This window comes from Tachypleus tridentatus, chromosome 10 (genome assembly GCF_004210375.1).
Source record: "Tachypleus tridentatus isolate NWPU-2018 chromosome 10, ASM421037v1, whole genome shotgun sequence".
Classification (NCBI taxonomy): Eukaryota; Metazoa; Arthropoda; class Merostomata; order Xiphosura; family Limulidae; genus Tachypleus; species Tachypleus tridentatus.
In genome coordinates, this window is record NC_134834.1 from 141295253 (window position 1) to 141311747 (window position 16495).

Sequence of the window (16495 nt, forward strand, 5' to 3'; positions counted from 1 at the left end):
TGGTTCATGATTTCTTATTTTCATTAGTACAGAAATATTTTGGAAGTCATGCATGACACAAAAGATGAATTTATACAGTTTAATTCAGTCGAAAACAGAAAGAGCATTTTTAATGTTTGTAAGAAACTGATAATTACTGTGAGATCACATTTAAAATGAAATAAACAAAATCAACACCTTCAGTAAAATAAATGTAACCTAATTCAATGAAAGTGAGAATAAGTTTTCTTAAATACATTTCTTACTTCCCAATGCTATACTAAATGTTGTACATTGAAACAAAAACAGTACTGGATTTAGCTCAAGGAAATACTTTATGGTTAATTTTCAGTTCACAGTCTTCCTTTATGTAAAATCATATATATCACTGAATTTATTTACTGCTGCTAAGAGCATATAGATGTAAAATATTTTTGTTTCAATATGCATTCAGTAATCCAATTACAATATAAAAATTTTACAGTCTAGTTTCAAGATGTTTGTAGGTCTTCAGTTGTATTCTCGATCGTTTTGTAATGATAAAAGTTGATGGAAGCAATAAAATTATTAGTTTACCTCTTTACAGACTTCACAATCAAATAAAAGTACAAATAGAAGTAACTAGAAAATAAAACAAACTAGAATATTCTATGACAGTGGTTCCCAAACTGTGTGCCATGGAATATTTCATATTTTTTATATATATATAGCTATATATTGAAATCTGTCAGACAACACGTGAACTACTAGCAGAAGGTAATTCATAGTTTTAACATCAGATCATGCTACATTCCTTTCAATGACATTCCCAAATGTTTGAGATATATTTTTAGTTGCTTGTACTTTTGGGTACACCTGTAAGTTCTCAAACTTTCTCATTTCTTAGATTTTGTATATAAATACTTGTCGACTCTCCATGTCTGTCAGTAATCAAAATAACTGAAGAGTGTTGTGATAAAGTGTTTGTGATGTCCAGTGAATTATCTTGTTGATTTTTAGTCCTTGTGCATAGAAAGGGAAAGATTTTTGAACATTAATAAGAAGTGTGGGAGTGAAGAAAAGAATGGCAAATCACAGACCAGTGGCAATGTTACAAAGAAACAAATATCTGAAATATGATGAAAGTTATCCAGATCTTGGTTTTACTTTGGTAGATGTCAATCATAAACAGTGTCTGCAATGTATATTATGTCTAAAAGTTTTGGCTCCAGAGTGCATGCTTCCAAGTAAACTAAAATTCCACTTAGAGACTGGTCATCCTAACATGGCTAGTAAATCCTGTGATTATTTTACCAGAAATAACAAAAAGGTACATTTTTGAAACAAGCATCAATACCAAGCAATGCTTTGCTAGCATCCTACAAAAGCAAGACAGCATATAGAGTTGTGAAATATAAAAAGCCTCACACCATAACAGATCTGATTTTACCGACTGCAGTGGATATGGTGAACATTATGGTTGGTGAATCTGCAGAAAGACTGCTTTCAAAGGTGCCTTTATCCGACAATACTATCAGTTGTAGAATCCAACACATAACCAAAGACCTCAATAATCAGCTAATTGCAAAAATGAAAGGGAAGAAATTCGAGTTACAGCAAGATGAGGTGACGGATAGTAACAAGGATGCTCATTTAATTTGCTACGCATGGTGCATGGATGATGACAAAATTGTGGAAGACCTTCTCTTTTGTAAAAGTATCATTGCAGGTACAAAGGCTCAAGACTTGTTTGAAATCCTTGACCCTTGTGTGTGAAAACAAGTCAGACTAAGTGCATTGGTGTCTGTACCAATGGTGCTTGCTCTATATCCAACCATTATGGAGTATTGCAGGCACTCATACAAAGCAAAGCTCTTGATGCACTGTGGACCCACTGCATAACCTGTAGGGAAACCCTTGTATCAAAGCACCCAAGTCCTCCACTAAATCTAGTCCTGGAAAGTGTTGAACTTTATAAAAATTCAGTTACAGAAGGAGAGTTTTTTTTAAACTGTTTGAGGATCTGTGCATACATCTTTGTTGTACTATGTAGTTTGTGATGACTCTCCCATGAGAATGTACTGTTACAAGCATTCAGATTACGATAAGAACTCTACTTTTATCTCGAAGAACAACAAGACAATTGTGCTAAAAACTTCTTGGATACTGATTTTTTGTCAAAATTAGCATACCTGTGCAATATCTTTCAAAAACTGAATGTGTTAAATCTCTCTCTGCAGGGAAAAAAACACACACATTCTGAAACTTGCAGAGAAGGTTTACACCTTCAGGAAAAAGTTACTACTACAGGGAAGAAAAATGAATGAAGATGGTGGCAAAGACTGTTTCCCCTGTTGCAGCAGTTTGTTACATCCAATGAAGTTGATTTGAGCCACGAACTAAAATCTGTTTTAGAGGAGTGCTTAACACAGCTTAGTGACTGTTTTGAAAATTACTTTCCAGAAGATATGGAGAAGTTTGCATGGATCCAAGACCCATTCATGTCTAAGGCCCCACCTTAATTTACCTCTGCTAATAAAGAAAATCTTATTGAGCTGTCTTGTGACAAGACTTTACAAACAGTTTGGCAGCATGGAACTAAGTGATTTTTGGATATCAGTAGAAGAAGAATATTCACTGCTAAGTGCTAAAGCTCAGCAAATCCTCATTCAATTTGCAATGTCATACCTCTGCAAAGCTGGGTTTTCAGCAGTTGCTGTGATAAAAAGCAAGTACAGTGCAAAAATCAATGTGGAACAGGAAATGAGGGTGGTGGTGTCCAATCTGATTCCAAGGTTTGAGAAGGTGTGCAGTGCCCAACAGGTGCACACATACCATTAGTAATTGTGATTATTTAAAAATGAAACAAAAATATTGTTTTCACTTTCAAGTTATGTATATCATTCTTTGAAATGGCTATTAAGTTGTTGACATAAATATTTATTAAGTATTAAGCTGTTTGGACCTAACTACTCAATAAACAGAACTGTTAGGTTTTCTTTTTGCCTCAGGGCACTGTGGACACCATGAACTGAGAAAGTTTGATTATGCTGTTCTACAAAATTTTAAAAACAGGAAAAAACATTTACTTCTATGCAACATTATTACAAATAATGAAGCAATTGTTGTAGTAATTACACTTGAATAAATAAAGTTTTGATTTTGGTTTAAGTTGCATATTGCCATTTTTATTTTCAAATACAAAGTCAAAATTCGTCAATACAGAACAATAATGCTATGAAAGATCAAATTTTTTACATTATTTTCACTGATATAATCTTTCAAATCAGCATTTTTATAATTGTTTATCAGAAACAAGTTTCTAATTAATATCCTACTACATCACAAAACTTTTGCAACTGTACAGAATTAAGAAAATTAAGGCTCTCTTGTTTTTCAGTAAGAATTAAATATTTTGGGTAATATTTTTCATTGTTAATTTAAATAACAGTAATACATTTTTCACAGGCATCAGTACCTATTTTATATTTTTAACTGGAAAATAAAAACGTCAAATTTTGACCACATTTCTAAACAAATGTCTGATTAAAAGAAATATTACTCAAAAAACCATGTAGGTAATATAAATGTGCATAAAATTGTTTGATATTTCCTGCCAAACAAGTTAATATATTTAGTTTTCCCTACTCATTTAACATTAAATGAAATACAATATCTGAACAAAGTAAACATAAAAGTATTTGGTAAACATAAGTCTTGACAACTGTTTGCAGTACCTTTTTCTCTCTTCAGTTACTCAGTTACCAAAATGGACACCTATAAATTAAAAGTTAAGTTCTGTTAAAAATCAGGCCTTGTTATATTTACCTTAAGGCTAAACATTTTGCTATAGCAATATATGTGCATGTATATGTATAGATTCAATTTCCGTTTTAAGTTTCAAAGTTTCTTTATATGATATTGATCCTAAAATGACACACACACACATACATTAAACATGTCGGATACTATAAATTACATCACGTGCATACAGGCTACATATTCACCATATAATATACAACAACGAGGGAATTTTGTAAACAGAATTTTCAGTATGATTTAAATAATCCTTAGTTTCAGACATTGCATTAAATATCAAAACTATACATTATATTAAATTTTGGCACATTGTACTAGCAGATCAACAACACTTTGGAAAACAGCTGTTTGCCCATTCTCTGCTTATGGATATAGAGTGAAAAAAGGAATATGCGGAAACAATTATGTGTATAGGTGTAAGGCCTATCCTGAGTGATGTATATGAATGGATGTTTTTCCTAAGGTTTAATAAAACCTTTTTGCAGTGTAAACTTTAAATAATAATTTCCATGTTATGCTGTAGCATCAAAAGGATTTTTTTAAAGGCTGATTTTCAGAGTATTCTTTATGCTGTGTTATGATAATAACGATGTTGCAATTTCATGTACACATGTAAATATGTTTCATTACATTTTATTTCAGTTTCATAAGATGTACGATTTATAATTTTTATAAATTTTTGTTTATAAATTCAATGTTGATTGAGTTCTGAGAATTTTGTGTGATCAAGTTACAAATACAAATTGAGTGAAATACCACAATTTGTTTAATAGTAAAAAATAATAAAAAGCTTCTTGACCTTGAATAGTTCAAATAAAACATTCAGAATATTAGTAAACAGTCTGCACAGTGATTCTTTGGTGAATGATATATGTAAACTATAATCTAGTTATCATGTTGACTTCTATGCAAAAAAACAATAGAGTCACAGGACTGACAGCATCTTGAATGTATCAAAACCACAGAAGTGATTAAGTTTAAAAAATCTCCTTCAATTATAATAAAATGCAAAAGGTTTTCTACCTGTAATCTGATCTGGCATTTATGAAGTGCACACTGATCTGAAACTTGTCTAGGGGATAATAAATAGAAACATTGTGGTTTAAATCACCTAATACCTGATCCGTATTTGATTTTCCTTGCCATTGTCTCATCATTTATTTTCATTTTTTTTATTATGTTTCATAGATGGGATATCTCCTCAATACTTCAAGAAGCTGTTATTGCATTTTACTCTAAAAATTAGACCTTGTACTTTGACAAATGGTATAATTTTTTCTTGTTGTCTGTGCATTATTAGTGTGGTAATGAATTTATTCAATTTAAATTAGTTTTAAGCTTCACTCATGATACTCTGGTTTTGTTCATTCTCTCTCCCTGTGTATATACTTTCACAAGTTTATTTCTTCTTGTACATTTTAAATCATAACAAAAACATGCATTTATCATGAGAAGAAATGAGATAGATGTCTCCTAGTGAGATATCATAAGACTTCGAATTGCAAGAGAATTGCACACTAAAATAAAACAAAACAACACATAACAATTTCATCACATACAATTGTGTGTGTGTGTGTACACGTGGGTGAACAAAAAAGTGGTCTCCATTGGAAATGTTGCTGATGTAAACCTACGTTTTTAGAGTGCACTCAATGAAATCTGTTCAAATATGATTAGAAATCTTAATTTTAACACTGGCTTTCATAAATACCCAAACTTTTCATGATTTTAGTTACATTTTCTCATGAAAATGTTGTACACCTGCTGTAGTTTCTTAGATCTTATTCCAATTAACATATGAAATGATCAAACAAATTTCTCTGCAATTGTGGAGCTGTTAAAAAACATCTTAGAAATAATGGAATTTATGTTATGGAATAGCTAGGTTAATTATCTGATATGAATCTAACTGAAAATTTATGGGCTGAGTTAAATCGATTAACAGACAGTAAGCTAAACACATAATATAAACTTTTTGATGTACTCAAAAAGGATGGCAGTCAATCACTGAGGAATATCTGTACAAACTAATTGAAAGCATGCCACACAGAATGTGAAGCAGTAGTGAAATACAAGGAAATACTGAATAAATATTAGCTTGTGAAACAAGTCTGTTATTCTGAGTTTATTTTTACATGCAATTATTGCAGAAAAAATTGTTTATTTTAGTCTAATTAGAATAACAAGCTCTAATAAACTACAGCAGGTGCACAACACTTTTTTATGAGAAAATGTAACTAAAATTAATAAACGTTCTGGTATTTATGAAAGCCAGTGTTAAGATTAGGATTTGTAATTATATTTGAACAGATTTAATTGTGTGCACTCTTAAAAATGTATAGTTTTACATGTTATTTCTGTTTCTGTTAACATTTTTGAATGGGGTGTTGTTTTTTTTTGTCCATCCATGTCTATATATATATAAATAATAAAATATACCACATTTGTCATTTCAATAAAAATATTCTTCTACAAATGAATATTTAATAAACTTTGTTTTCTAGCTTTATGGCTTTGATTCTGCTATATAAATTTTTAGCAAATCTAGTTGATAACAGTATCTTGATATTTACAACTATACTATAACAAGTAAAGCTTATTAATTCTGCAATGTTTCAAAAATGAAGCCTTATTTGACACTTATATTAAATCTGGTGTATTTGATATTTTTAAACTAAGCATGTACTGATTTCTTAAGGCACTTTTTACCTAAACATGTTCAGTCTGTAATGATTTAAAAATTTAAAAACATGCTAGATATTGAACAAATAAAAAGCTAACATTATTAAAATAAGATTGTTTAGAATTTTCAGCAAATTAAACACTAGGATATTTATAATTAAATTTATTTGCATTGTAACTGATTAATTACCTCTTAAAGCCTACAAGTTTCAGTGATAAATGTTTACTTACCATCCTATGTAACATTGGCACAAATTCTCATGAGATGTGGCTTGTTTAATAAGTAAGTCCACTTGTTCTGGAACCTCTAAGGTTACTTCTGTTCCAAAGTCCCTGCCTAATTAAATATAAAAATAATCAAATTTTTATTTATTTCTATTTAGTTCAGTCATATATAAACATATTTTGGAACTTGTATTTTCTTATAGCAAAGCCACATCGAGCTATCTGCTGAGCCCTCCGAGGGGAATCGAACCACTGATTTTAGCATTGTAAACCCGTAGACTTACCGCTGTACTAGTGGGGGACAATATTTTGGAACTATATAATTATGAATAATCAAGTACAATTTTTCATTTTAAATAGGAAATATACAAAGTGTATCTGTTAGTTTCAGAAAAGAAATAAAAATATTCTTAGTAGTTTAAAAATATACTTGTCAACTATTATATAACATACTTTTTATTGAAAACACTGTTACAGATGTATAATGTTGCAATGGAATACCTATATAAAAAAAACCAGACTTACCAATTAAAGGCATATTGTATAATGTAGTAATATGTAGTTATTCTTTTACTCAAAATATAGTTCTAAAAATATTGTGTTTAGTGGCTCTTAAAGTATACTTTTACAACTATTTTATACTATGTGGTGGGTCTGTATAACAAAAAGGTAATCTCTCAAAACATAACTCTACAAGTATGCTGTAATGTGCAGTTTATTTTCATTCAAAATTGTGAGGGACGTTTATAATAATTTTGAGATAACAGTACATTCATAAAGTTAAATAAAGCCCCCACTAGTGTGTAAAATACTAAAATGCTAAAATATTTTAATAGTTGAATCACAGAAAGAGAACATTCTGCAAAAGAATATAAACAGATTAGACCTGAGACCTGTCGGTTCACTTAATAGATTACAAAAATACATAAAGATGGATGTTCAGTAAAACAAACAGTATGTAATTAGAAGCTTGTATTCACAAGTTAATTGGTTTTTTAGTAGCAATTTAAATCATTATAAAAAGTTATAATAAAATATAAGATAGTTTTGAATTTTTAAAGGATTTAAATTGGATGAAGACTGTTTTTGGAAGTCTGGACTGAATATTCATACACTAACTTACCCATATAATATACAATTTAGATGAGGTGCAAGTTAATTTGTTTTTGTTTTTTTCCATAAATGGAAGAAAAAATACAATATTTCTCTGCATTGAAAGATTCACAAGGTAGTTTTAATTGCCAAATCTATGACAAAGTGGGTATGGTCAGCACAGGTAAAAATGTATTTTCCTGAAAAGATGACAGCTGGGCAATAAATGTAAATTAATGTATAGAATGAAGTAAAAACAATAGTCATTTTGGTAGTTTTAAATAAATATATAAAAAAGTCATGTTTCTATACTCAAGCTATGTCTAAATGTTATGCTGCCCTACACATGTGGCAAAAGTTAAAATCAAATTAATGAAAGTAAATGTACTTAATATTCAAAGTATATTTACGATACAGCCTGAAATCAATTAATTATTATTAATTAGACAAACATTTGTCTAAATTTAAAGATAATGTGCCAAAAGACAGGTGCTCATTGTTTTTAATAAATTTATATGCAAGGTTTTTTGTTAGTTACCCTTACTCTACAGCACTTACTGTACAACTTTAACAACACAACACTGTAAATGATGTATTGACAGTTTTTAACATTGATATTAACACAGGTCATTTTCAGACTATGAAAAATGCTCCAAAATATAAGTACAACTCAGGAAAGTCTTCTATTAATTCCCTTCACTGATCCAAGATGACACATACTTTATTACAAAACAAATATAAAAAATTTAAAAAAAAGATAAATCAAAACATGAAATCTAATAACCAAAATCATGGATATGGGATTTATTCTAAGTGTTTAGCAATCATTCAATTAATTTGTTTTTATTAATTAAATGATCAGTTTTTCAAAATGTTTATTTTCACTTCAATTAACTTTTTCAGCACAGGCATGATCTGTGGGGACTGGCCTTGCATCTATTTTCTGCTTGATATTGTTGTCATGCTATAGATTTTAAATTAGTAAGCATATGTTCACAAAATTTGAAATAAATATCAGTCCACATTACAGGGCTTTCATGTGCAAAATATCAGATTTTTTAAAATAAAGTTTTAAGATTTTTTAAGTAATGTTTTTATCATGCCTTTTTAATTTTTTCACATTGCCTATTAAACGTGCAAAGTAATTTTGATTTTTACATTAAAATACTTTTATACACCAGAAAATTTTAAAATTTCACATTCAAAACTTTGAAAACCTCCAGGTTTTTTAGAATTCCACTTCAATTTATGAAACTTAATAATTAATTTGTATCTGGGTTTAGGTAAAATGTGAAATTTCAGCTCACTAAAGTTTAACCTTACCTTTTCAAATCTAAGCTTAAACCTTTTGTGACAGGACATGGGTCAAAGGCCATGTCATTGCATTTGTTGACTTGCATTCAAAATTTTACTGAACTATTTTGTGCATTTATGTCAATACGCTTTGGAATCAAATTGTAGATTATAATTCAAATTTTAAAATAATATACAAGTTAATTTACTAATTTAAAAATAAATATTAAAAGAATACAACTAAATATAGATTTTTAGTGAGTTACATGGTATGTTAAATGCAGCATTTGCTTTACTTCTTAATCTATTGTTCTATATTTTAATAAAAGTTTAATAATTTGTTTCTAAATAATAATAATATTTATACATATAATAAATAATTGAAATATGACTGTATATTACAAGATATAGTCCACTGAAATACAGCCAAGACAGTGAATACTAAAGGTCAGTTTTATATTACTAGATATGAAACCTGAGTACATGTGCACCATGTTAATGCATGTTATGTAATGTTAGCTAGGCATACATAATAAAACAAAATATATATATGTAAACATATAGCATTATAAGATTTAAGCAACTTAGACTAAACACTTGTATTTTTGCATTATAATATGTAGTCATTCTAGCACAAAAAAACAACTTATATTTACTTCCTAAATTTTTTAGGATGGTTATGAGGCTGGTTCAGTGATAGACCCCACAGTTAGGGTATAGAGAACAACATTAAAAACAAACATTTGATTTGTACTTAGGTTTTAGAAATAACTCAAATAATATTTGAGATTTTTTGGAATGAAGAAGTTTTTAATCATGAGACCACAATGCACTCTGACTAGTAACAAAACAGACTTTTTTACAAAAAATCTTTAGTAAAAATATTTCATTAAAAATCTTACTTTTTTTGTATAAAATACTTGTAATCTTTACTAAAAGCCTACCAAACTTTCTGAAGACATACATGATGTATTAAATGCTATAGAGCAAATACTTAATGTGAGCAAATGTGTAGACAAACTCATGTATATTGTATCAAGCCCATAGCAAAAGGGTTAAAAGGAACAAGTTTGACATCTTAAAAATTTAATTAAGCTGAAAAAGATTTTGTTTGTTTATTCACACTTTGTAGACAGAAGTGTACATATGTATCTATTCAAATATCAAAATCACTGTTTGATTCAATACATGTACTGATATCTCAACAAATAGACAAGTTTCGTATTTGACATTCTAACTTGTCAATATTGGTAATCTTAATTCCCAATTTGTAAGAAACTGAAGATTTTGTATCTGAACATCACAAACATCTAATCTGAACCAATGCTAAATTAACATTCCATGTTACACACAAAAACTGATATTTAGGTGTGTTCTTTTAAAATTTATTTTTAAATTAAAAATTAACTAATATATAATAATAAATTTGATAATAAGCTTACTGACATAAAATAATTGTTCCATAAAATTTTGAAAGTCAACAAATACTATGACATGGCCTTTGACCTGTCTAGATAAGGTTAAATGTGATGCAAAGTGTGACAATGTAAACACTACTTTGAATGGAATGGGTCACAGACTGTAGCTAAGCAACTTTTCAAATTGTGGTATTAAATATTCAATCTTGGATTTGAGAGACCTAAATTGTAATAAACCAACACTTTATCTTACCTGTCAACTTGTCTCTAACTCGATTCACAATATCCAAGGCCTTTTGATTCAAACCTTCAGACTGGCTATTTGCAATTTCTGCATAAATTAAAAAAAGAAGATGAATGAGTCAGAAACATGAACTGTATGGACATCTACTGTTGTGAAATACAATTTAAATGCTGCTTCTAATTATATCTGGCTGCTAGCCTGGTTGTTAAGAGTATTTAGAAAATTAGTTATATATGTTTCATAATACCTAAAGGCATCCAAGGTCAACTTAAAACAAATTGCAACAACAAATTGAATAACCCAAGAGCTTTCAGAAAATGGACTTTCTTTCCTCAGATGCAAATGGCAAGTGATCACTGTAAGCATCTTGATCAGTTATGTGGTCATTCTACCAAAAGTGAGACATCAGTTTCTGAAGACAATCTAAATTAGTACTAAGCAGGAAAGAAACTGGTCTGGATTGAATTCCATGCAAAGTTACACAAGGGTTATTTGGGCCTTCTGTTCTTAACTTAGCAGTGACAGACTCAGACTAGAAGGAAGGCAGGTAGTCAACAACACCTATTATCAGATCTTGGGCTACTCTTTTCCCAACAAAGTGGACTGAACATCACATTATAATACCCCTATCACTGGAAAGGTGAACATGTTCAGTGTGATGAGGGCTCAAACCCGAGACCCCCAGATAGCAAGTCAAGCACCATAACCACCAGACCATGTAATGGATGAGAAACAAAATTAGAAAGAGTAGTTCTATTAACTAGATTATAAACTACCCTTTCTCTTCCCATCGTTTACAAATCATATACCCAAGTAATGTTATTTTACAGTTTAGGTTACATTCTTAAATACTTGAGATGTCTCAGTTTCAGTACATTTAACCTATAACTGATCATCTCAACAAAGTAAGGTCCATTTTCCAAAGATTATTGGGTTTTATTAAGATATTTAAAATTACATAAAAGACAAACATTAGATACCATATTTAAACTAGTTTTACTCAAATAATGCTAGAATCTAGCATCAATAGGAAGTACATATCCAAACCTTTGTCAGACACAACTGACATTCTTGCTCAAAGCATATAACATTTTAAACATTAAATTATTTTTATCAAGATTTTCAATTTTTACAAAACAAGACAATGTCTAAATCAGTGATACAGACTCTCTTAACCACCTCAAAATAATCAATTGAAGAATTTAAAACATTTTCATGAAACTTTATAATGATAACCAGCTAAATAAAGCTTCATTATATTCCTTTTCAAAATCTTTTTGTGAAGTGAAAATAAAATCAAGTATAAAATTCTTTTTCATATTTCTGAAAATTAATGCTTCACAGCATGCAAATGTTTTGTATGTTACATAGAAAGATACTTATGACATTACTAATTTCTTGTGCATTTATTAATGAAAAATAATACTGTAAAGAAAATTGTGGTTTATGTATTAAATTCTATTGGAGACGTAATATTTTTAAACCTGCTTACCAGTGAAATGTTTTTGACACTAGAAGGATTCATAATAGTGAAATCTACCACATCAGTAACATATATGGTTATCCTAAAAAAACAGGTAATACTATAAACTGTGTACCTTACACTCTACTGTGCTGTCTTTTAAATAGGTCAGTGATAAGAGCAAAATCTAAAGCATGCATTTTTTTCATGGTTATTACAAACAACACACATTTCCTCTTATTGTACTCGTAAATAAAGCACTACAGTTTTTAATCTAATCTAAAACCCTTGTTTGAATGCTAGCAAGTTAATCTGTTAATCAGCATACAGTAAATAGTTATCTAAAGATTTTACTCAGTTTTTCAAAACCTCTTGCTACACTCTGAAAACTTAAATTATATACAAACCAATCAGCCTTTGAATACAAGTCAAAGTTGTGTAGCTCACTCCTCTATTTTGGTTTGATTTTCACTCAATACTTTAACAAACTCAAAATGTTTTTTTATTGCCAAGATTTGGGTATTTGTATATTGTTGCTAGATTTGTGCTAATAATGCCTTTTTTTATAAACATAAGCCAGGGGATTAACTTCAAGCAATCATTACAGTAAATCATACTTATTTTAACTTCACTAATCCGAAATTAAACTGATTGTATTCTTGGCACAGATGTATTTATGCTTCACACTGTATCATCTTGAGCACTGCATTTAGCTTGAAATTATGTTTATCAACCAAACATTTCTTCACATATTTTTTTTGGAAACTGACTTGCACAGTTCCATATGAAATAACTAGGCTCAAGCTATATATCTAAAAGTATCGTACTTGATCCAATTAGTGGATATGTACATTAAAAAGAATTTTTAATTTGAAATTCTGCAAAAACATAAACACAGAATTACATGTATACATTACCCTGACAAAAAGTTTATTTCAAGACAACCAGAAATAGTCCTGAAATAAAGCTTTTACATTGAGTTGACACATCTCTTTTACATAGTACAATTTGCTTTGGAAACATGAATACAATAAAAGAAGAGAAAGATATACATACCTCCACTGTTTTCAGCTGATTCAGTTTTTTTTACTCCCAACTGAGAGCTAACATCTACATTTTCTAGGATATCACCTGTTGAATATTTCTGTGGTTAATAAGGATGTCTTTTAAAAAGCATGGACACATACAAATACTCATTGTTTTATTTACATGTATGAGATAACATTCTAACTCTTTAGTACAATAACTGAAAGACTAGGTCTTAAAAGTAAAAGAAACTTTGTGTATTTCACTAGTTTTTAAAATACTTTTACGTACATTTAATATTCATTATGATACAGAAGTAACTTTTAAGCTAAAATAAAAACAGACATTAAACATCTCTGACAATGCTTAGCAACATTCTAAGTAATTATAACACCAATTAACAGCCATAACATTGACAGTTGAGAAGCAGAAAGAAGCTTTACTTGGATAACTCATAAAAGAAAGGTTTTTATAATATCTTAAAAAAATATCTGGCTTTTGTTATCTTTGACCAGAAACCACAGATGCTTTATGATTTGATATAGAAAATGTATTTTCAATCAGTTTTACACAAAAATGTTTTACAAATTTTGATTTTTATAAATGATAAAGTGATACTGCTAATTATTATACTCAAGTTTATAGGTCATGATAAAGTACAACATGAATCTTGGCACTGCCTTTTCTTCTAGATGTTAAATTTTTAGCATCTTCTCGTCACTAGCTAATGATAAATATAAGAATAATGCCTGACCTGTTTGTTCATGACTAGAAGATGTTGATTCACTTCTTGTTTTTGAATGTTTTGTCTTGGGTTGGGCTACAATAAAGTAAAACATTTTATAAAGACATTATTAAAAATATATAATTTAATACATTATAAATTATGGATTCTATCACATTATTTAACCTAGTTTAAATTATTATTTAACATCCATACAAAGTAAAACAGAATCTCAGGGAAAAATTAATTGGATTTACTAATAAAATTCAGCATAAAATGAGTTTGATCTGAGTAGAAAGCTAAACTTTTAACCTTTGAAATTTTATTAGTAAATCCAATTAATTTTTCCCTGAGATTCCATTTTACTTTGTATGGATGTTAAATAATAATTTAAACTAGGTTAAATAATGTGATAGAATCCATAATTTATAATGTATTAGATGATATATTTTTACTTAATACACAAATTCACCTTTTTATTTTTTAGTAGGTATACATTATTTAAGAAAGAGCCTCATGCACTAAAGTCATTAGCTTGTAGTATGCAAGGAAAATCTAAGAAGTGTTTTCAATATTATAGAAACTGTGTTTTACCCAAACTTCTATAAATATTTTGGTTACAACTATACTTTCACTAGATAAACAACTCTGATGAAGTGTTGTAAAAAATAAACTAAAAGAAAGCATTCCTCATCCTTCCCCTAAATATATAAAATAAGGCAAATATTACTATTTTGACAAACATTTCTTTAATTCTTAAAGTAACATTTGTATAGTTGGTAATACAATTAAATTACTTTCACTTTGTGAAACTTAAACTACCCTTCACATTTTTTCAATTCTAAGCTTGAAAAGTTCAGAACTTGTGGAAACAGACTTATCTTCAACGTGTTGTAAAATCATAAGTAAGGTTTAGAAAAGAATATAACTAGTAACACATGAAATTAATACTTCAGAAATATACAGTATTTCACTGAGTAGTAATAATTAAAAAATAATGTGGTATAAGACTGACACACACAGTTAAGACTGCGCTAATAACTCTTTGTGTGTATGTTTTCTTATAGCAAAGCCATATCGGGCTATCTGCTGAGTCCACCGAGGGGAATCAAGCATCTGATTTTAGCATTCTAAATCCACAGACATACTGCTGTACTAGCAGGAGACAATGACTCTTTATCACTCATAAACCTGAAGGTAATAATTCTTTTGCTATGAAGTCAATCAAATAATCCAATCTCATAATGATTTTGTTCTTGTTACAGTTTCCAAACTATAACTTTCAGTACACTTTGACTATCTCACAAAATTGGTTAGATGTTTTATAAACACCACAAGTCTTTTGTACACAAACTATCTAATTTTTTTAATGAAGCATTTTTACTAGACTTTTTCTAGTGATTTTCACTTTAAGAATAAAAATACTTTTCCTTGTCTAAAAAATATCAAATTTTATGTGCCTAATCTCTAAACCTCCTAAACAAATTTTAAATATTTCTTTCCATTAAAACTTTATGCTTTATCTGTATTATTTTTTCGATACCAAATTTTAGATTTTGATTTTATATCTCAACATATTATTAAAATTTACAATGCTGGCTGATTTCAACATAGACAAGACAAGCATTGGTGAGTTAAAAGTAAAACGTGTTCATAATGTTATCTCTCATAAAAGTACAACAAAATATGCAATTTGTAATCCCTTAAAATAACATCTAATTCTCACCTTGATTTGAAAACTTATTATTAGTGAACCTTGGAGTCAGAATATTTTATTCCTTGGATCAAAATAACAATAATCCTCTATGGAAGACTGATGTTTCCCAATGAGGTGAAAAACAGAACAGTCCTGCTAATTAACTTGGCTTGGGGTTAATCACAATAAAAAAAATTACTGTATAGTTTCTAATAAAAAGTGGAAGAAGAGTCAATGAAACAGATTTTATAATCAAAGTATCCAAGTGTCTTTCCTCAAAAACTTCCAACTATTTTATTCTACGCAAAGAAAGAAAACAAAAAACAATTAAAATGTTTATTATACACTCAGATTTTGTGCCTTTTCCTTTGTAGATAAGACGTATCTGAGAAAAAAAACAATTTCATGATAACGCTCAAAACAAAATCTCTCACAAAGTGTGTGCTCTTATACAACCTTTTCAAGTTTATACAATGCATACTTAAGTTTCCTTTTTTATTGTTTCAGTATAATGATATTTAAGTTCTAACACTCACAAACTGCTTGAAATCTGTAATAAAATAACTAGTAAACATCTTATCTTTATTAAAAATAATGAATACATACCATCTACAAGTCTCCAATTGAGTAAAGGATCATACACAAAGGCTTCTAATACAGCCATTAAACTGTCTTTATTTTCTCGCAAAACCTTCATAACATTCTTACAGGTAATTTTGTAGGTCCCTTCAATTCCTGTGACCTAAAAATAATATATTGCTAGGTAGTTTATATTTTGCTAAATACAAAAGAACAAAAACATCTACCAGTAACAACAGAGTTGGCAAAGTACTGTATAGAACATATCTAGACTTTG

The 16495-nt window shown here is 29.1% G+C and overlaps 2 protein-coding genes across 4 annotated transcripts in view; one reads left to right on the plus strand and one right to left on the minus strand.

Moving 5' to 3' along the window:
* LOC143230468 (cytidine deaminase-like) overlaps positions 1-6998 on the plus strand; it is a 46975-nt gene extending 39977 nt beyond the window's left edge. Inside the window, exon 6 of the transcript XR_013016447.1 lies at positions 6888-6998. The gene's annotated coding sequence lies outside the window, so the exon portion shown is untranslated. The remainder of the gene's footprint in view (positions 1-6887) is intronic.
* The window catches only part of mTor (serine/threonine-protein kinase Tor), a 218302-nt gene continuing 204925 nt past the window's right edge, over positions 3119-16495 (minus strand). For all 3 annotated transcript variants that reach the window (XM_076464082.1, XM_076464079.1, XM_076464080.1), the window contains 6 exons: positions 16246-16381; positions 13974-14039; positions 13250-13324; positions 10741-10818; positions 6691-6796; positions 3119-3735 (listed from right to left, as the gene is read on the minus strand). In XM_076464082.1, coding sequence (XP_076320197.1) covers positions 3720-3735; positions 6691-6796; positions 10741-10818; positions 13250-13324; positions 13974-14039; positions 16246-16381 — 477 coding nt within the window. In that variant the 3' untranslated portion in view covers positions 3119-3719. The remainder of the gene's footprint in view (positions 3736-6690; positions 6797-10740; positions 10819-13249; positions 13325-13973; positions 14040-16245; positions 16382-16495) is intronic.